The following is a 21,184-nucleotide window of genomic DNA, read 5'->3' on the forward strand; positions in this document are numbered from 1 at the left end:
CACCTGTGCACGCAAGTAACTGTGCAGATGACAATGAACTCCACCTTTGTATTTGAGACCATTTAAGCTGGTGGACGTTTTCATTTCTGTTCCAGTTCCATCAACCATCGTCAGGGATGTCCAGCACCAAGGACAAACCCCCTTCTCACTGCTACCATCGGAAAGGAGGTACAGGAGCCTTAGGACTCACACCGCCAGGTTCAGGAACAGTTATTACTCCTCAACAATCAGGCTGTTGAACCAAAGGGGATAACTTCACTCACCCCATCACTGAAATGCTCCCGCAACCTATGACTCACTTTCAAGGACTCTTCATCTCATACTCTTGAAATTTATTGCTTATTTATTTATTATTATTATTTCTTTCATTTTGTATTTGCACGCTGGTTGCATGGCCAAGTTGGTGCGGTGTTTCATTGATTCTGTTATGGTTATTATTCTATTGTGGATTTATTGAGTATGCCTGCAAGAAAATGAATCTCAGGATTGTATGTGGTGACATATATATACTTTGATAATAAATTTACTTTGAACTTTGAACATCAGAATGGTTTTCCAACGCTGCAATTATTTCAGATGTCACCAGGGAAGGAATATTTCAGTTTCGAAGAGAGACTGAATAGGACAGACTTGTTTTCTTTAGAACAGAGAAACTATTAGCAGTGTGATCACTGAAGCGCAGTATGACGCTCTCCCAAGGGGTTGTCTATGACTGAGTCTTCAGGTGGCTGTAGAGGCTGATTCGGGATCCGGGATGTAAGGGTTGATTCCATTAGTGAAGAATGCCTGTACATGACTTTGTCTAATGTGGGGAGGCTGAGGTACAGACACAATCACCCCATACAGGATGCCCTAAAGGTTAATTTATAGGTTGAGGAAGGCAAATGCAATATTAGCATTCATTTCAAGAGGACTACAATGTCAAAGTAAGGGTGTAATGTTGAGGCTTTATAAAGCACGGTGAGGCCTCGCTGGGAGTATTGTGAGCAGTTTAGGGCCCCTTATCTAAGAAAGGATGTGCTGACATTGGGGAGGGTTCAAAAGAGGTTCACAGAATTATTCCAGGATTGAAAGGCTTATCATATGAAGAGCGTTTGATGGCTCTGGGCCCGTACTCACTGGAATTCAGAAGAATAAGGGGTGACCTCATTGAAACCGATCAAAAGTTAATGGAATGGACGTGGAGAGGATGTTTCCTATGGTGGGGGAGTCTAAGACCAGGGGACATAGCCTTGGAATAGAGGGGCATCCTTTTAGAATGGAGTTGAGGAGGAATTTCTTAAGCTAGAGTTTGTAAATCCGTGGAATTCATTGCCACAGATGGCTGTGGAGGCCAAGTCATTGGGTATATTTAAGGCAGAGGTTGATAGTTTCTTGATTAGTCAGGGCATGAAGGGATACGGGGAGAAGGCAGGAGATTGGAGCTGAGAGGGAAAATGGATCAGCCATGATAAAATGGCGGAGCAGACTTGATGGGCCGAATGGCCTAATGTTGCTCCTATATCTTATGGTCTATGGTCAGATGATTCCTGACAGGTCGGTATCAGTGTCCAATAGCATAGGATGCAAGGCAACGGGGACGCTTCACTGCTGCAGCCTTCACCTGCCTTCACCGACACTGTGTTGCGTCATCGCCTTCCGCCAGCTCCACCCTTGAGGTCTTAGATGCATTGTTCTTTGTCTGGAACTTCCTCCTTGACCTCACTGCCATGGATGACCCCACCAGGACTAAGTGCCAGACACCATCATCTCGGGATCTTACGGAATTCACAGGACTCTCCACCACAATAAGCTGACATTCCTCAGAGAAACTGAGGAAGTGGGGAGGGAGCTGATGGAGGTGTACAAAATTATATGGGGCAAGAGACAGTGAGAAAGTATTTCTGATGGTGGAGTACAGGAAGGAGATAAAGAGCCTAGTGATATGGTATCAAGATGACAATCTCTCTCACAATGTCAACAAAACAAAAGAGCTGGTCATTGATTTCTGCAAGCAGGGTGCAACACAGAGTCACATCTGTGCCAAAGATCCTGAGGTGGAGAGCTTCAAGTTTCTAGGAAATACCACCAAATATTTATCCTGGTCCAGCCAGTAGATAAGTTTGTGCATTCATTATGTGCTATGTTGTATAACATAGGCGATCGTGGTCTTTCCATGACCATGATTGTTCTTGGCAAATTTTTCTACATTGCCTTCTTCTAGGCAGGTGACCCCAGCCATTATCAATACCCTTCTGCCTGGTGTCAGTAGTTGTATAACCAGGACTTGTGATATGCACTGGCTGCTCACACGACCATCCACACCTGCTCCCATGACTCACGTGACCCTGAGCAGGAGGCTAAGCAGGTGCTACACCTTGCCCAAAGGTGACCAGCAGGCTAGCGGAGGGAAGGAGCACCTTACACCTCCTTTGGTAGAGACGTAACCCTACCCCGCCACCTAAAGTAGGTAAAGCGAATATTTGATAGAGGTATACAAAATGATGAGGGTATAGACAGGGTAAATGGAAACAGGTTTTTTCCACTGAGGATGGGCGGGGTTACTACTAGAGACCATGGACTGAGAGTGAAAGTTGACAATTTTAAGGGGAACACGAGGGGAAACTTTTTCTCTCAGAGGGTGGTGAGATTGTGGAACAAGCTGCCGGCACAAGTAGTGCATACAAGCTTGATTTCAATGTCTAAGAGAAGTTTGGATAGGTACATGGATGGTAGGGGTATAGAGGGCTGTGGTCCTGTCCTTTCACCTGGGAGCTCGACGCAGTCACCAAGATAGTACACCAAACACCTCAACTTCCACAGAAGACTAAGGAAATTCAGCCTGACTCTGACCCTCGCAACACACACAAAATGCTGGAGGAACTCAGCAGACCAGGCAGCATCTATGGAAAAGAGTAAATAGTCGAAGTTTCAGGCCGAGACCCTTCATCAGGATGAAGGGTCGGCCCAAAACATCGACAATCTGTTTATTTCCATAGATGCTGCCTGGCCTGCTGAGTTCATCCAGCATTTTGTGTGTGTTGCCATGAGATGTAACGTTCTCAAAACTAGGACTCTGTGACTAGTGCTAATAGGGCATGCACTTAAATAATACAAGTTACACAAGATCACAAGTCAAAGGAGCAGAAGTAGGTCGTTCGGCCCATCGAGTCTGCTCCGCCACTCCACCATGAGCTAAACTATTCTCCCATTTAGTTCCAATTTCCGGCTTTTTCCCCATATCCCTTGATACCCTGACTAATTAGATACCTATCAATCTCCTCCTTAAACACTCTCAATGATCGGGCCTCCACAGCTGTACATGGCAACGAATTCCATAAACCCACGACTCTCTGGCCAAAAAAATTTCTCCTCATCTCTGTTTTAAATGGACACGGAATCCCCGAGTCAATCAAAATAAACTTAACAAGTTTAAACAGAAAGCACCAGAAGACCACATTACAAAGACTGAGTCACTCGAGAAAAAGAAGAGGATTTTAAACAATTAACGACTCTTTTTAAACAATTAACGACTCTTAACAACAATTAACCAATTCAGGTGCTCTGAAAGCCCTCGGTTCTCAACACTCTCTGGTGCCCCACACAGGCCAGAAGAGCTCATTACACCAGGACCACAAAAACTGCAGAGTAGTGGACACAGCTCAGCACATTATGGAAAGCAGCCTGCCCTCCACTGAATCTGTTCTAACTGCTCACTGTCTCATGACCACACCCACCTAGGCCACTCTCTCTTCTTCCTCCTCTTCCCATTGTGCAGAAGATAGAAAAGTTTCTATCCTGCTGTTATCAACCCACTTGGACGGACCTCATACGTGGAAGATGAACACTTCATCTCCTAATCTACCTCGTTGTGCATCTTTATTATCTACCTGCACTTGCAACAATATACTTTGCATGACTTTATTGTGAGCAGTTTTGGGTCCCGTGTCTACGAAAGGACGTGCTGACATTAGGGAGGGTCCAGAGGAAACTCAGAACAATGATCCTAGGAATGAAAGGGTTAACAGTTGAGGAGTGTTTGGATTTGTACTCACTGGAGCTTAGAAGAATGGGGGCTAGGGTCTCCATGAAACCCATAGAGCATTGAAAGAGTGAACATGGAGAAGATGTTTCCAATAGTGTGAAAGTCTAGGACCAGAAAGCACAGACTCAGATACAAGGACGTCTCTTTAGAACAGAGATGAAGAAGAATTTCTTTAGTTAGAGCAGGGATTCCTGACCTGAGATCTAAGGACCCCTTGGTCAATGGGAGGGGTCTATGGCATAAAAAAGGTTGGAACACCTGATGTAGAGGGTAGTGAATCTGCAGAATTGTCTGCCAGAGATGTCTCTGGAGGTCAAGTCATTGAATATATTTAAAGCAGAGGTTGATAGATTTTTGATTAGTCAAAGCATTGAAGGTTATGGGGAGATGGCAGGAAAATTAGGTTGAGAAGGATAATAAGTCAGCCATGATGGTTTACCATTGCCTTCTTCTGGGCAGTGTCTTTACAAGACAGGTGACCCCAGCCAGGATCAATACTCTTCAGAGATTGTCTGCCTGGTGTTAGTGGTCACATAACTAGGACTTGTGATTTGCTCCAGCTGCTCGTATGACCATCCACCACCTGCTCCCATGGCTCCATGTGATCCTGATTTGGCAGCGGGGGGGGGGGGGGTGGTGCTAAGCAGTTGCTACACATTGTCCTTGCAGCCTGCAAACTAGCAGAGGGAAGGAGCACCTTACACCTCCTTTGGTGGAGACATATCTCCACCCCAGCTTACTTATAGGATTATCTAATGCCTGTTGATGTTGATTACACTTATGTAATTTGATCTATTCAATTACAATTGTTTTATATAATGTTTGTCTTTACTTGTGATTTTTAATTTTGTCTCAAATTTCTATGACTATTGATTTATCTTTACAATCAATGCAGATTTGAACCTGTGCTATATAAAGTTATTATTATCATTAAGTTTTTTGTGTGTATGTATATATATATATATATATATATATATATATGTATGGAATATGTATGTATATGTTTGTATCCCATAACCATGTGGGTTTCCTCCCACAGTCCAAAGATGTACCGGTTGGTAGGTTAATTGGTCATTGTAAATTGTCCTGTGATTAAGGGGTTCTTTGGAGGCACAACTCAAAGGGCTAGAAGGGCCTATTCTGCACTGTATCTCAATAAACTCATCAAACAAACAAACAAATACATATACACACACACAATTAAAATAAAAACATAAGTAGTGCAAAAATAGTGAGGTAGTTTTCACCGGTTGGTTCATGGACCTTCCAGGAATCTGATGTCAGAGGGTCAAAGCTGTTTCTAAATCGTTGAGTGTGTGTCTTCAGGCTTCTATACCTCCTTCCTGGAGGTATAGAAGAGAGCATGTCCTGGGTGATGGGGGTCCTTAATGATTAATGCCATAATTTTGAGGCATTGCTTATTGAAGATAAGAAACCAATTGCCAATCACGTGGAAAAATCTATTGATCTGTAGCTGTGAATGAAAATTCCCTGGGCACTATTGCAAGGAGAGAGTGAGTTTGCCTCGTGTCCAAACACCCATATTTAGTTTCTTGATCGATATCACAACAAATAAATAGATAATCAGGAACAAAAGCAACGTGCTGCAAATAGACAGCGGGGCGGGACAACACCCAAGGAGAAGGAGGAAAGAGGTGATGTTTCACATTGAAGGCGCAGGAGAGTACAGAGGCTGGAGACTGGAGCAGCGCACAGTCCGCTGGAAGAACTCAGGGGGTTGAGCAGCGTCTGTGATGGGAAAGGGATTCAGCTCAGACTTGATCCAGAGTTTCAAGCTGAAGTGTTGACAATTGCTCCACTTTCAGCTCCTCCCCCACCGACACACACGCATCGATGCTGTGGAGAGGTGGAATATCTTTGTGGAGATATGCGGAGGACAAATGTAGGATTCCTGTAAATAGACTAGCACAGACTCGGTGGGCCGAAGGGCCTAATGTGAGCTGTATCTCTCTGTGAATGAGAAAATGGCGGGAGGGAAGGACGATTGAACGGGAATATCTGTAATACCCATTTTTCCCTGAGATTCAAAATTACCGTCTTAATTTGCGTTACTCAGTTCTGACCCGAATTATTTACTGCCCCTCCCTCCACAGACCCCTGTGTGTGTTTTCATTTTTTTTTTAAACTACCAGCTTCTGAATAATTGCCGATAATTTTTTTCCCCGAATGACGAGCGAGTGAAAAATGTCATCGGCATTTTTGTATCACCCCCCCCCGCACCTTTAAGACTGTAAAAAGGCTCTGCAGACCGTCGCAACCTGCGCCTTTAATGGTTCTGAGCCACATCAGGAAATTGCTTTCTTCATCCTGGGAGGAGCGAAGGCTGAGGCCGGAGGAAGCGGTTCTGGCTTCGGGCTTTTTTAAATATTAATTGTAACGTGCAACATCTGGAGCATGTTCCATTGCAGTCGGTGAGCGGCTGAAGCAGACAGGGGACCCCTCCTCTCCATTGTTATCAGAAGGCACTGACAGCCATGAGCGGCGGGGTTTATGGAGGAGGTAAGACGTGTCGAGGAAATGCAGTTTTGTGCAAATGACGGATTGCATAAGGGAGAGAGAGTGCAGGGGTGAAAGTAAACGCGAGGCCGCGGTTCTGATGCTTCCGAGCGGCGGGGCAGAATTAAGGCTGCCCGCGGTTAAATTGACAAGAGCGCACAATGCAGTCAGCTCGATTGTGTCTGGACTGGGTCGTGGTGGTGGGTGACCCTTGAGGTGTGACAAGGGCTGGGGGGGGTGGGATGCTGGATGGGAGGGGGGAGTTGGTTGCTGCTTGTTATCAGGACTCCGGTCCCCTCTCGGTTGTGATGGCCCCGACCACAGAGATGAGGCGTGAAACTGGCATAACACAGGAGGATCCTTCTTTCACTTGTACCCTCTGGAATTGAAGAGCGGGGGAGGTCCCTCCCTACCTCGCCCCCCCCCCCAGCTGCTCTCATTAAAAACACAAAGAAAGAAGGAATTTGAGAAAACGTGTTCAGCGATTCCACTGCTCTGTCCGGGGTGGAGGATCCCAAAGATGACATCTCCATGTTGAGGTGGGTCATCCCTTATATATGAAACAGGAGGTGGAATCTGCCCTTCGCGCTTGTCAGAATCAGGTTAACATCACTGGCATATGCCGTGAAATTTGTTGTTATATGGCCCAGTACTTTGCAATACATAATGTAAAAACTAAATCACGGCGAGAAGTATATGAGTGAGTATGTCTATATACACACTTTCTCACCCCTTGTGGGTGGTGTGTACGTGTATTTTCCCCTCAATCTCGGGTCCTCTACCAGAGGCCTGGGAGCCTGAGGGTTCTGCGCACTATCCTTGCTGTTCCCTGTAGTGCGTTCTTCTGGGCCAAGATTTCAGATGTTGTTCCCGGGATTTGTTGGAGCCACTCTCCCAGTCCAGGTGTCGCAGTTCCAATCCGGGATTACTCTGGCTTTAAGCTGCTACATCCTTTCTATCTGCTCCATGTCCTATATTCATATCTATATATGTTAAATTAAATAAGTAATGCATGGGGGGGGGGGAGTTCATGGGTTCAATGTTCAGAAATCTGATGGCAGAGGGGAAGAAGCTGTTCCTGAATCACTGAGTGTGTGCCTTCAGGCTCCTTTACGCCTCCCTGATGGTAGCAATGAGAAGAGGGCATGTCCTGGGTGGTGGGGGTCCTTAATAATGCATGCCACCTTTTTGAGCCATTGCTCCTTGAAGATGTCCTGGTGCCCATGATGGAGATGACTGAGTTCACAACTTTTGGCAGCTTATTTCGATCCTTGCTCCCCTCAACCTCTCCTATTGTGTTTCCACTGTGAATGCCTGCAAGAACATGAATCTTAGGTGATATACGGTGACATATATGTACTTTGATAATACCATTTACTTTGAACTCTAGAGCAAATCTCCCTGTCTTGGTCTTGAATTCCCTCTGGCCATATATGAAAATAACTCCAAACAGGAATTTGAAGAACTCCCTCCTCATCTCCATCCTAAGGGTCCCACGCTCTGCAATGACATCCCCAAGTCCTGGATTTGCTTTGTGTGAGGGGATAGCCTGCCAGGAGCGTTTCCATTGCATCACTTCTCTTCCGGCGGGCGGTGTAGTGACATCCGCATCAGACTTTGAGCCGAGTGGTCCCAGGTTCGAATCTGGCTGAATCCTTGCACGCTTTCCATCTGTGCTGGGTTGGGTGTCGAGTTAGCAACTCGGTCTCAGTAAAAAAAAAAACACACACACAAATGCTGAAGAAACCCCTGCCGTTGCACCCCAAGGTGTGGAGAGCAAAACTTCTCTTCCTGTGAACTCCACTGTGTGGGGCCCAACTGCACCCCTTCAACTCATGGAACCAACCCACCGATAGGTAACTGATAGGCTGAATGGCCCATTTTTGCCCTGTACATATATTTTGATTGATTTTCTCTGAAGTTGGCAAATTGGTTTGTTATTGCCACATGTACCAAGGCAGAGTGAGAAACTTGTGTCTCATCCATACAGATTACATCAGGTCCTTGAGGTAGTACAAGGGCCTGTTCTTGGCAAAAACTTTCTAATGTTTTCAAAACAAGTGACTTTGACATTCAAAGGCCATCAGCAAGCCAGGCTGTAGCGTTATTCAGCTGCACAACAGCCCTTGGGAAGAAGCTGTTTTTCAGCCTCGCTGTCTTAAGATGTTTGTGTAACTCACAGGATGGCAGAAGATTGAACAGTCGGTGTCTGGGATGGGATGGGTCTTTAAAGATGTAACAAGGGCACTGTAGGCATTGAGAGATGTAGATTGTCTCCAGTTCTGGTAGTTGAGTTCCAGTGATGTACTGAGCCATCTTAATCACCCATTGGAGTGCTTTGTGATCTGTCTTGTTGCAGCTAGAGTCCCACACGGTCATTCCGTATGTCAGTATTCTCTCTATCACACATCGATAAAAGTTGGCTTGGCCTCTCAGAGTCCAACCCCACGTCCCCGTCATGAGAGGCAGAAACGGGTTTGACCACCAGGTATCAGGGCTTTGGTGAAGCTGTATAGACTGATCCCCTGTAAAGTGGATGCAATGGACACAGAAGCATTGATGAACTCCAACCAAACCATTGACTTCAGAGGACGTTGGAGACAGGAGGTCATTGACGGCCTATGATTAACTGGGAGCTAAGGGCCCCAAGAAGAAGAAAAATTAGCCAGCAGTTTTTTGGACAGATCAGCTCTCCTTAAGCTCCTCCAATATCATCTTGCTGTCGTGCCTTCCCTACCATTGAGATTGTGTTGACAGACCAAAATCTCAAATAATGGTGAGTCAGAGTACAGCAGCAGTTCCCAACCTGGGAGTGACCACACACACACACACACACACACACACACACACACACACACACACACACACACACACACACACACACACACACACACACACACACACACACACACACACACACACACACACACAGTAGATTTTCTCTATTTCTGCATAAATGTGATCAGATCTTCACTTAAGTCCTAAAACTAGATCAAGAGAACCCAATTAAATAAATAACCCAAAAAACATTGTACATGTCCATTTCTTTATTGAGGAAAAATGATCCAATATCACATGTATTTGTTGGAAAATGTATGTGAACCTCTGGGGTAATGCCTTCTACAAAGCTATTTGGAGTCAGGTTTTCCAATCAATGAGATGAGATTGGAGGTGTGGGTCGTAGAGGTGCCCTGCCCTATAAAATGTGCACACAAGGTCAGGTTACTGACAGAGAGCCTGGTTTTCTCAAGAAAGATCTGTTCATGTGCATCATGCCTTGATCAAAACAACTTTCAGAGGACCTTGGAAGAAGCTGGAAAAGGCTACAAATGCATTTCTAAAGATCTGAGTGCTTATCAGTCTGCAGTGAGAGAAATTGTCTACAAATGGGGGAAATTCACTACTCTTGCTGCTCTCCCTAGGTGTGGGCATCCTGCAAAGATCATACAAAGTGCACAATGTGCAATACTGAAGGAGGTGAAAAAGAACCCATGGGGTAACAGCAAAGGACCCGCAGAAATCCTAGAACTTGCTGCAGTCTCTATTCATGTGTCCACTATAAGAAAAACACTGAACAAGAATGGTGTTCATGGAAGGACACCACCGCTGTCCAAAAACAAGACATTGCTGCACGTCTCAAGATTGCAGAAGACCACCTGGATGTTCTACAATGCTTCTGGTACAAAGTTCTGTGGACAGGTGAGACCAGAGTTGAACTTTTTGGCAAAAATGCACATTGCCATGTTTGGGCTCTGCACACCAACACCCAACTGTGAAGTATGGTGGAAGGAGCATCATGATTTGGAGCTACTTTGCTGCCTCAGGGCCTGGACAGCCTGCAATCATTGAGGGAACAATGAATTCAAAACTGTATCTAGACATTTTACAAGAGAACGTCAGGATAGTAGTCTGGCACCTGAAGCATAATAGAAGTTGGATAACGTAACGAGACAATGTTCTGAATGAACAACAATGGTTAAAAAGAAGAAAATTCATGTTTTAGAATGGCTGAGTCAAAGTCCTGACCTTAATCATATAGAAATGTTGTGGAAGGACCTGAAGCAAGCAGTTCATGCAGGAAAGTACACCAACATCCCAGTGTTGAAGCAGTTTTGTAAGGAGAAATGGCCCAAAATTCTTCCAAGCTGATGTGCAGGACTGATCAATGGTTACCAGAAATGTTTGGTTGAAGTTATTACTGTATAACTTACTGAAAGCAAAGGTTCACATACTTTTTCCAATGAATACATATAATATTGGATCATTTTCTCAATAAATAAATGAACAAGTGTAGGTTTTTCTGTGTTATTTAATTGGGTTCTCTATCTAGTTTTAGGACTTTTGTGAAGATCTGATCATATTTTAGGTCATATTTATGCAGAAATAGAGAAAATTCTACAGGGTCCACAAACTTTCTACCATCTGTGTGTGTATTTATTATATTTATGTTTTTATATTTCCTGTAATTCATGTTTATAATATATGTACATGTTAAATTAAATAAATAATGCAAAAATTAAAATTAAAAAAAAAAGTAGTGAGGTAGTGAAAATGGATCTAGTGCTTTCCCAGCGTATGTGACAAATAAACTCTTCTCTGTCTTCCAGCCAGGTACAGGTATTGATTATAACCGACGTTTTGATGACAGACTCTGCCATCTTCAGGGATGATGCCTGGGCATGTTTAGTCTGGTGGTATTTGTACCCCTGCATTCTGTCCCTCTAGATTGGTTAGTCCTCATCCAATCAGATTTCTGCTCTCCCACTTTGCTTATGATGGAATTCCAGTTCTTAGAGTGAGACCTTTGTCTTTGTTAAAATTCTTTTCCTCCAGTTTTATTGCAATGGCTTCCTTCACTAGGGGGTCACAAAAGCCATTGGCACAGCACAGTGGTTTTGGGGCATCGAAGTCAATTCTGTGGCCATTGCGAATGCAGTGTTCTGCCTCCGCCGATTTGCATTTGCAGGGCATCCTGTAAACGCCAGCTGACAGGTTGTCTTTGACCCGCGTAAGCTGTGATTTGAGCTTCCTTGCGGGTTTGTGTATGGTATTAATGTGGTACTTCTTCACGATCCTGGTGATCCTTCCAGAAACCGAGGAAATATAGAGAGATAGTGTTCATTGGTTCAGTCCATTCAGAAATCGGATGGCAGAGGGGAGGAAGCTGTTCCTGAGTGTGTTCCTTTAGGCTCCTGTACCTCTTCCCTGATGGTAGCAATGAGAACAAAGCATGACTTGGGTGATGGGGGTCCTTAACGATGGACGGCGCTTTTTTGAGGCATCGCTCCGTGAAGATGTCCTGGATACTACGGAGGCCAGTGCCCATGATGGAGCTGAGTCTGATCTCAAACCCCCACTGCCTTGCGGCTGTACCCACTGATGGGGAAGGCTTTGGAGTAAACCCTGAGGAAAATATCCAGAGCTGGAGATAGCCCTACGTTGAGTTCAATGAGGACTGGCAACTCCTGCAACACTGCTGGTGCCGAACTGTACTGGTCCTGCTGTTCCTTTGGATTCATCAGCACCGTGGAAAGGGGGAACCTGCTGCACGGGCAACAGCTTGCTCTCCGTATTGTACTGCCCAGGCTTGTTTGTGTACTGGCTGGCATATCACGTAGACAGCTGGCAAGTAACATTCATGGTCGAGCCCAACCAACGGAGGATGCAGCACCCAGAAAGGTCACCGGCTGCAGTCTACCATCACTGCAGGACTTGTGTGTCCAGGACAAAGAGGCAGGCAGGAAAAATCATCGTGGACACTGCCCACCCTGCAGCCTGCCTCTTCCAAAAGCTCCCTTCTGGAAAGATCTATAGGGCTATTAAAACAGAAACTTCACATCATTTGAAATTTCTTCGATCAACCAAAAAAATTAATCTGATCAACCATTCTAGATAGCCCCCACCCCTTCCTATCTATTGCCCCCTTACTGCACTGTAAACACTTTAAACCTCTTTTTAATAACATTGTTTACATTGTATTACTTTTTTATGCACATTTTATTCCATTTCCATACTTTAACTTTATTTTTATTTAATACTTTATAATTGTTGAATGTTGTTGTTTTATTGTTAAATATTGCACAGGGAGCATTCTAACTGGCTGTATCAATGTCTAGAATGGGGCGGGATGGGGAGGCTGGGAGGGGGGGGCTACTGCACAGGATTGAAATAAGCTGCAGAGAGTTGTAAACTCTGTCAGCTCCATCATGGGCACCAGCCTCCATAGTATCCAGGAGCAGTGCCTCAGAAAGGCAGCATCCATCATCAAGGACCCCCACCACCCAGGTCATGCTCTCTTCTCATTGCTACCGTCAGTGAGGAGGTACAGGAGCCTGAAGACACACACTCTAAATGATTCAGGAACAGCTTCTACCCCTCTGCCATTTGATTTCTGAATGGACATTGAACCCATGATCACTACCACACTGCTTTTTAATTTCTATTTTTGCATTACTTATTTAACCACTTAATCCACAATAATAGACGTGAATTGCAGTAAGTGTATGTACTATGTGTTGCATTATACTGCTGTGGCAAGGACAACAAATTTCACGACATATGCCGGTGATATTAAACCTGATTCTGAACACGCCACAGCAAATTCCCAATGCACTCATCCCTGCAAGCAGCCAAAATGCTCCACTTGACCGTACACCTCCTCCCTTTCCTCCATTCAGGGCTCGAAACAGGCCTTCCAGGTGAGGCAACACCTCAACTGTGAATCTATTGTGTCTGGTGCAGCCTCCTCTACAGCACTGAGACCTGATGTAAATGGGGGTACTGCTCGTAGAGAATCTCCGCTCCATCTGCTAAAAGCAGAACTTTCCGGTGGCTGAACGTTTTAATTCTGATTCCCGTTCCAATATGTCAGTCCATGGCTACCTCTCGTGCCAAGATGAGGCCACCCTCAGGGTGGAGGAACAACACCTTGTATTCTGTCTGGGTAGCCTCTAACCTGATGATGTGAATATTGATTTCTTCTTCCGGTTTAAAAAAATTTCCCTCACCTCTCCCCTCTTCTTCTATTCCTCACTCTGACCTTTTACCTCTTTTCACCTGCCTATCATTCCACCCCCCCCCCAGGTCCCCTCCTCCTTCCCTTTCTCCAATGGTCCACTCTCCTGTCTTATCAGATTCCTTCCTCTCTGGCCTTTATCTTTCCCACGTGGCTTCACCTATCATCTTCCAGCTCGCCCCTTTCCCCTCCCCATACCTTTTTATTCTGGAGTCTTCCTCTTTCCTTTCCAGTCCTGAAGAAGGGTCTCAGCCCAAAACATCGACTGTTGATTCATTTCCATGGATGCTGCCTGACCTGCTGAGTTCCTCCAGCGGTTTGTGTTGCTTGTAAATGTACGTGGTGAATAAAGTTGTTCCTAGAAAATAGGTACCCTGTTATATCGAGGTGTAGTGATCAAACGGTTTGTAACTGGTGGCTCGAACAATTCTTGTAATGTGTGCTGGACTGGAGTTGTCTGGACTCACCAGCGCTCTGTGTTGTGTTTCTGTCGCTGTGGGCTCCTGATGTGGTAGCATGGTGGTTAGCACAACATTTTACAGTAACAGCGACCTGGTTTGAGTTCCCACCATTTTCTGTAAGGAGTCTGTGCGGTCTCCCCTTGACTGCATGGGTTTCCACCGGGTGCTCCAGTTTCCTCCCACACTCCAAAAGACTTTCTGGATGGTAGGTTAAAGGTCATTGTAAATTGTGCTGTGATTAGGCGAGGGTTAAATTGGGGATTGCTGGGCAGTGTGGATCAAAGGGGCAGCTGGGCCTATTCTACTCTGTATCTCAATAAATAAATAAAATTGTCTCATTCCTTCCACAGACGAGGTGGGAGCTCTGGTCTTTGATATCGGTTCCTACACGGTGCGGGCTGGTTATGCTGGAGAAGACTGCCCTAAGGTACAGTTCTGGTCCTGGCCCCACCTTGCCGCTCTCTCGCGCATCCTATTTACTGCTGCTATCCTCTGCCATCAACCTCTCGCTGCTTTCGAACCTCCCTGAACCAGAAATGCATTCCGTTAACCTACAGACCTTTGAATCCCAAGGTGTTTGCATGTTTACATCACAGAATGTAAACCAGTGCAGTGTGGTAACAGACTCGCGATGTTCTGCCAAACTAATTAAGCTAATGAGACCTAATTAGATTAATTCCTTTTCACTGAACTCAAGTCCCTATTTCCCTGTTCATGTGCCTATCTATCATGGTCCCACACCACCTTCCCACAGTTCTTGCCCTACAACCATCAAAGTACAAAGTAAATTTATTATCAAAGTATGTGAATGCAAAAATCTTAGGTATGTATATATAGCTAAGGTGCCTAAGACTTTTGCACAGTTCTATATTTGTCAACCTGGAATGGAGAGTGAGTATGTAAATCTGGCTGGAGCAAAGGATGTTGAGAATGATGAGGGTGGTGCGCCGTGGTGGTGGTGGGGGGGTGTGGGTCAGGTGGCAGAGAAGGAGTGCCAGGGCGGGTGACACATGTGCAGACATACCCAGCCCTGAGACACCAGGCAAAGTTATTTGATTCCAAACAATTGGTTTATTGATCTTTACAGAATATTTGCAGGGTTTGTTTTTTTTCTCTCTGCACATTGGTGTTTAATGGCTTTTTATGGGTTCTTTTGGGTTTCTTTGTTTCATGGCTGCCTGTTAGGAGTCGAATCTCAAGGTTGTATAATGTATACATACTTTGATAATAAATGTACTTTGAACTTTAAGGATGACATTGGAGGAGAGGTGACTTCCAAGATATGGAAAGAGGTCCACATTTTCCAGGGTTATTTCGTCAAGTTGAAATGATGGTTCTATCCGATTTGTCTCAATTGGTGATGGTATTGGTGATAAGTATTGGTGATACTTTCCGTATCTTGGAAGTCACCTCTCCTCCAATGTCGACCTTAATGAGGAGATCCAACATCATCTTAAATGCACTGGAACAGCTTTTGGACATCTCCAAACAAGAGTCTTTCATGATCGTGACATTCAAACAGACACCAAAATGTTAGTGTACAAAGCAGTGGTAATCCCAACGCTCCTGTATGCATCAGAAACCTGGACAACATACCGACGACATCTGAAGGCACTTGAAAAGTTCCATCAACGCTGTCTTCGAAACATCTTAAATATCAGCTGGGAAGATAGAAGAACCAACATCAGTGTGCTAAATGAAGCAAAAACAACAAGCCTACGTCATCAAGAACCAACTAAGATGGAGCGTTTATGCTGTTCGGATGAAAGACGAACGTCTGCCGAAACAAATCTTCTACTCCCAGCTTAAAGAAGGCAAAGGTAAAAGAGGCAGACAACAGAAGAGATTCAAAGACGTCTTAAAAGCCAACACGAAGAAATGTAACATCGACGTCAACAATTGGGAAACCAATGCCAAGGACAGGAAACTCTGGCAAGCCATCATCCGAGAAGGAACAGCAACTTTCGAAGCCAACAGATGCACTGAATTAGAAGCAAAGAGAGGCAGCAACAACTAAAGCCCGATCTGCCATCTGGAACTACCTGTCCTGAATGTGGAAGAACCTTCAAAGCCAAGATTGGACTCATAAGCCACTTGAGAGCCCATAAGTAGATCAACAGAATGAAGACCATCATCCTCGACCTTGATGGATAACCACGACGACGACTTTGAACTTTGGGGGTATTTCTGGCCAAGTGTGGAGAGTTGCACTTTCGGAGATCAGGTGTAACAAGGCAATACACTATTAATTACCAGACCTTTAACAGTTTTGATAAGCAGAGAGATCTTGGGGTCCAAGTTCATAGATCCCATTCATAGAAAGAGGCTACACAGGTCATTAGGATGGTAAAGAAGGCATATAGCACCCTTCCCTTTATTAGTTGAGGCTCTGAGCTCAAGAGCCAGTAAGTTATGTTCCAGCTTTATAGAACTCTGGTCAGGCTACATCTTCAGTATTGCATTCGTTCTGATTGCCCCCTTATAGGAAAGATGTGGAGGCTTTGGAGAGGGCACAGAAAAGGTTTACCAGGATTAGAGAAATTTGGCAAACTTGGGTTTGTTGTCTGGAGTGGCAGAGGCTGAGAGGACACCTGATAGGGTTTTAAGGAGAACATGAGGGGAAACTTCTTCACTCAGAGGGTGGTGAGAGTGTGGAACAAGCTGCTGGCGCAAGTGGTGCGTGCTTGATTTCGATGTTTAAGAGAAGTGTGGATAGGCACATGAACAGTGGGGGATGTGGAGGGCTGTGGTCCTGGTGCAGGTTATTGGAAGTAGGTAGGTTCAATGGGTTTGGCACAGACTGGTTGGGCCGAATGGCCTGTTTCTCTGCTGTACTTTTCTATGACGCTAAGATTATGAGAGGCGTAGATGGAGTAGACAGCCAGTACTTTCTCCCCTAGGGTATAAATGTCTAATGCCAGAGGGCATGCATTTAAAGTGAGAGGAGAATGTTCAAAGGAGATGTGGGGTCAAATTTATCTTTACACAGAAGGTGGTGGGTGCCTGGAAAACATTGCCAGGGTTGCTGGTGGAGGCAGATACAATAGAGATGCTGAAGAGGATCTTGCATAGTCATAGTCATTTATTGCCAAAGTACCTCTATTCCTCCAAGATGCAGCACAGAGCATCATAGGAAGTCATTCCTGCCTGTGGCCATCAAACTTTACAACCCCTCCCTTGGAGGGTCAGACACCCTGAGCCAATAGGCTGGTCCTGGACTTATTTCATAATTTATTGACATAATTTACATATTACTATTTAACTATTTATGGTTCTATTACTATTTATTATTTATGGTGCAACTGTAACAAAAACCAATTTCCCCCTGGGATCAATAAAGTATGACTATGACTATGTCACCATATACTACCTTGAGTCAGTTTCTTGCAGGCATTCAAGCAATACAAAATAACTTGTATTGAAGAAAACTATAGATAAACAAAGCCCTCCCACCACTGAGCACATCTACGTGAAACACTGTCGCAGGAAAGCAGCGTCTATCATCAGGAACCACCACTACCCAGGTCATGCTCTCTTCTCGCTGCTGCCATCAGGAAGAAGATACAGGAGCCTCAGGACTCACTCCATCAAATTCAAGAACGGTTACTACACTTCAACCACCAGGCTCTTGAGATACCACTTTTGGAGTCTCACCTTATCACTGAACATCGTCTTGACATTCTGCTGTGGTGCTGAGTGTGCGTACTTCAACACCTTTTTCCCCGGTATATTCTCATAACGGGTCCTAAACCGAGCTGGTGCACTCAGTTTAGCCTTATGGTGCCTTTCCTGCCATACATGGTGGAATATTGCTTTACTTTAGTCATGTGTAAATGCTTGTGTACTGTATTTAAGGTAGGTACTTCTGTTTATTTTGTAACATGATTGTAACGACACTGTGGGATGCATATTCCAATTCATGTGTTGTCTTGCGTTAACTCTGGGTGATTAAAGACGGTATGTCCTGGAGCCTAGTAAATGGGTTCATTGCTCTCAGTGGCAGAGAGTGAGAGATCGGGTAGAGATCCTTTGTAAATATTGGCAGTTTTCTCTTTGTGATTTTCACTAATTTTTGTAAAATTGATTTTTGACACTCCTAATAATCACCCTTGCATGAAAGTGCTGAGTGACACCAGCCATTTTCCCTTTGGTCGTAACCCACACATCTAACTGTGTCCTTTCGCAATCTTCCACACAGCTGAATGCCACCAATCTTTGTCTCATCTGCAAATTTACTAACTCACCCATCCATGTTTTCATTCAAGTCAATTACATACACTTGTTAAGCACACCTGTACACCTTGTTAATTAAATATCTAATCTAAATGAAATATCTAAATGACTTTGACCGTGGGATGATTGCTGGTGCCAGATGGGGTGGTTTGAGTATCTCAGAGACTGTTGATCTCCTTGGATTCTCATGCACAACAGTCTCTAGAGCAGGGGTTCCCAACCTTCCTAATGCCATGAACTAATACCATGAAGGGAGGGCTCAGTGGACCCCAGGATGGGAACTCCTGCTCTCAGGTTTACAAAGAATGATGAGAAAAACAAAAAATATCCAGTGAACAGCAGTTCTGTGGGTGAAAATGCCTTGTTAGTGAGAGAGGTCAGAGGAGAATGGCCAGACTGGTTCAAGCTGACAGGAAGGCAACAGTAACTCAAATAACCACACACTACAACAGTGGTGTGCAGAAGAGCATTTCTGAATGCACAACACAGTGAACCTCGAAGTGGGTGGTTTTACAGCAGTGGAAGACTACGAAGATGCACTTAGTTGCCACATCATTAGGTACAGGAAGTGTCTATCACAAATTGCAAAGATACAAGATTGGATCCTGGTGGAATACCACAGTGGAATTAGTTTTATGTACCGAGATGCAGTGAAAAGCTTATCTTACATACTGTTCACATCATTACACAGTGCATTGAAATAGAAGAAGGTATCCAGAGCAACGCACACAAAATGCTGGAGGAACTCAGCAGGTCAGGCAGCATCTGTGGAGATGAATAAACAATCAACGTTTTGGGCTGAGACCCTTCTTCAGAACGGGAAGGGAAGGAAGAAGACGCCAGAATAAAAAGGTGGGGGGGGGGAGGGAAGGAGGATAGCTGGAAGGTGATAGGTGAAGCCATGTGGTTGGGAAAGGTAAAGGGCTGGAAGCGGAAGGAATCTGATAGGAGAGGAGTGTGGACCATAGAATTAACCATAGAGTTAACGTTTTATAGACTATAGAAGGGGAAGGAAGAGAGGACCCAAGGGGATGTGATAGGCAGGTGAGAAGAGGTAGGAGGCTAGAATGGGAAATAGAAGAAGAGGGGAAGGGGAGAGAAATTTTTTTACCAGAAAGAGAAATTGATATTTGTGCTATCAGGCTGGAGGCTACCTAGACAGAATATAAGGTGTTACTCCTCCACCCTGAGGGTGACCTCATCATGGCACAAGAGGAAGCCATGGACCAACACATCGGAACGGGAATGAGAGTTGGAATTGGAGAAAATGCAGTGTGGTTAGACAATAGAGTGCAGGTCATAACACGGTAGACTGTGAGTTTAAGAGTCCTATCGTACTAGGGAACAATTTAATAGTAGGGTAGAAACTGTCCTTGGGCCTGGTGGTACATGAATTCAGGCTTTTGTATCTTCTGGCAGATGGGAGTGGGGAGCAGAGAGAATGTCTGGGCTCTTTGGTGACTACTTTACCAAGGCAGCCAGAAGTGTAGACAGCCCACAGGCAGAATAAGTCCCATTGCCTGCTAACCCCTGTTTTTTATGGACAAGACAATCCTGAATCCAAACAACCAAGTCACCGTGGATTCGTTGCACCTCCATCTTCTGAGTGGACAGGAAACAGAAGACCACATGGTGTCTTGAGCCATCCAATAAGATTAAGGTTCGATAGCCAAAGGTCTTTTGATTCCATTAAATGCAACCTCCACAGCCAAAGGTAGAGAATCCCAATCATTTGTTACCTTCTGGGTGACAACAGTTTGATTCTGAACAACCTGACCCCCAGTTTTCGAGACTATTACCCTCTGTTCTAGATACCCAGACTGAACAATTGCTATGGGTTTATTATAGTCACATGTACTGGGGTTTGTCCTGCATGCTGTTCACACAGGTAATAATTAGAGATATCACGTGGAATAGGCCATTCTGGCCCTTTGAGCCACACTGCCCCACAAGCCCGATTTTTAACCCTAATCTAACCTAGGGACAATTTGCAATGACTAGTTAACCTACCAACTGGTACGTCTTTGGACTGTGAGAGGAAACGGGAGGACCTAGAGAAAACCCAAGGAGAGGCCGTACAGATTTATCGGGAATGAACTCTGAACTCTGACGCACTGAGCTATACCAGCGTCGCGCTAACTGCAACGTTGAGATAGAATGAAGTAAAACTTAGTGTAGAATGAAGTGTAAAGCTCAATAGAGAATGAAGAGCCACAGAGAAAGTGCAGTGCAGGCAGACAACAAAGCATAAAATCACTTGTGTCTGCCCTGTCAGCCTCTCAATCTACCTCGTTATGATCTGGCACTTCAATGTTCACCTGCACTAGACTTTCTCTGCAGCTGTCACACTTTATCTGCGGGGTGGAGATGTGTCTCTCCCAAAGGAGGTGTAAGGCTCTCCTTCCCTCTGCTATCCCGCAGGTCACCCTCGGGCAAGGAGTAGCACCTGCTTAGCCCCCCTCCCCTGATCAGGGTCACGTGAATCCATGGGAGCGGGTGGTGGATAGTCGTATGAGCAGCTGGTGTATATCACAAGTCCTGGCTATGTGACCACTGACACCAGGCAGACAATCTCTGAAGAGTATTGATCATGGCCGGGGTCACCCGTCATGTAAAGATACTGCCCAGAAGGCAGCAATGGCAAACCACTTCTGTAGAAAAATTTGCCCATGAAATACGGCATGGCGCATAATGAATGAATGAACGTGGATGCACTGTGTAATGATCTGATCTGTATGAACAGTATGCAAGACAAGCTTTTCACTGTATCTCAGTACACATGACATTCGTATACCAATACCCTCTCATCCTCCTATGTTCTAGAGAGCATAGCCCCTTGTCACCACCAGCTATCGCCATAAGACAAAGGCCCATCGAGTCTGCTCTGCCATTCAATCATGGTGATTCTTTTTTTCCTTTCCTCAGCTCCACTCA

General features: G+C 44.9%; 1 protein-coding gene across 6 annotated transcripts in view; it reads left to right on the forward strand.

Annotated features, from left to right (window-relative positions):
• Positions 1-6,366: 6,366 nt before the first annotated feature.
• LOC140197837 (actin-like protein 6B) overlaps positions 6,367-21,184 on the forward strand; it is a 61,723-nt gene continuing 46,905 nt past the window's right edge. For all 6 annotated transcript variants that reach the window (XR_011886035.1, XM_072258321.1, XM_072258322.1 and 3 more), the window contains exons 1-2: positions 6,367-6,544; positions 14,368-14,444. Coding sequence is in view for 5 of the 6 variants with exons in the window: in XM_072258321.1 (XP_072114422.1) it covers positions 6,520-6,544; positions 14,368-14,444 (102 nt within the window). In the remaining variant the exon portion in view is untranslated. The remainder of the gene's footprint in view (positions 6,545-14,367; positions 14,445-21,184) is intronic.

The sequence above is a fragment of the Mobula birostris genome, chromosome 5, assembly GCF_030028105.1.
Source record: "Mobula birostris isolate sMobBir1 chromosome 5, sMobBir1.hap1, whole genome shotgun sequence".
Classification (NCBI taxonomy): domain Eukaryota; kingdom Metazoa; phylum Chordata; class Chondrichthyes; order Myliobatiformes; family Myliobatidae; genus Mobula; species Mobula birostris.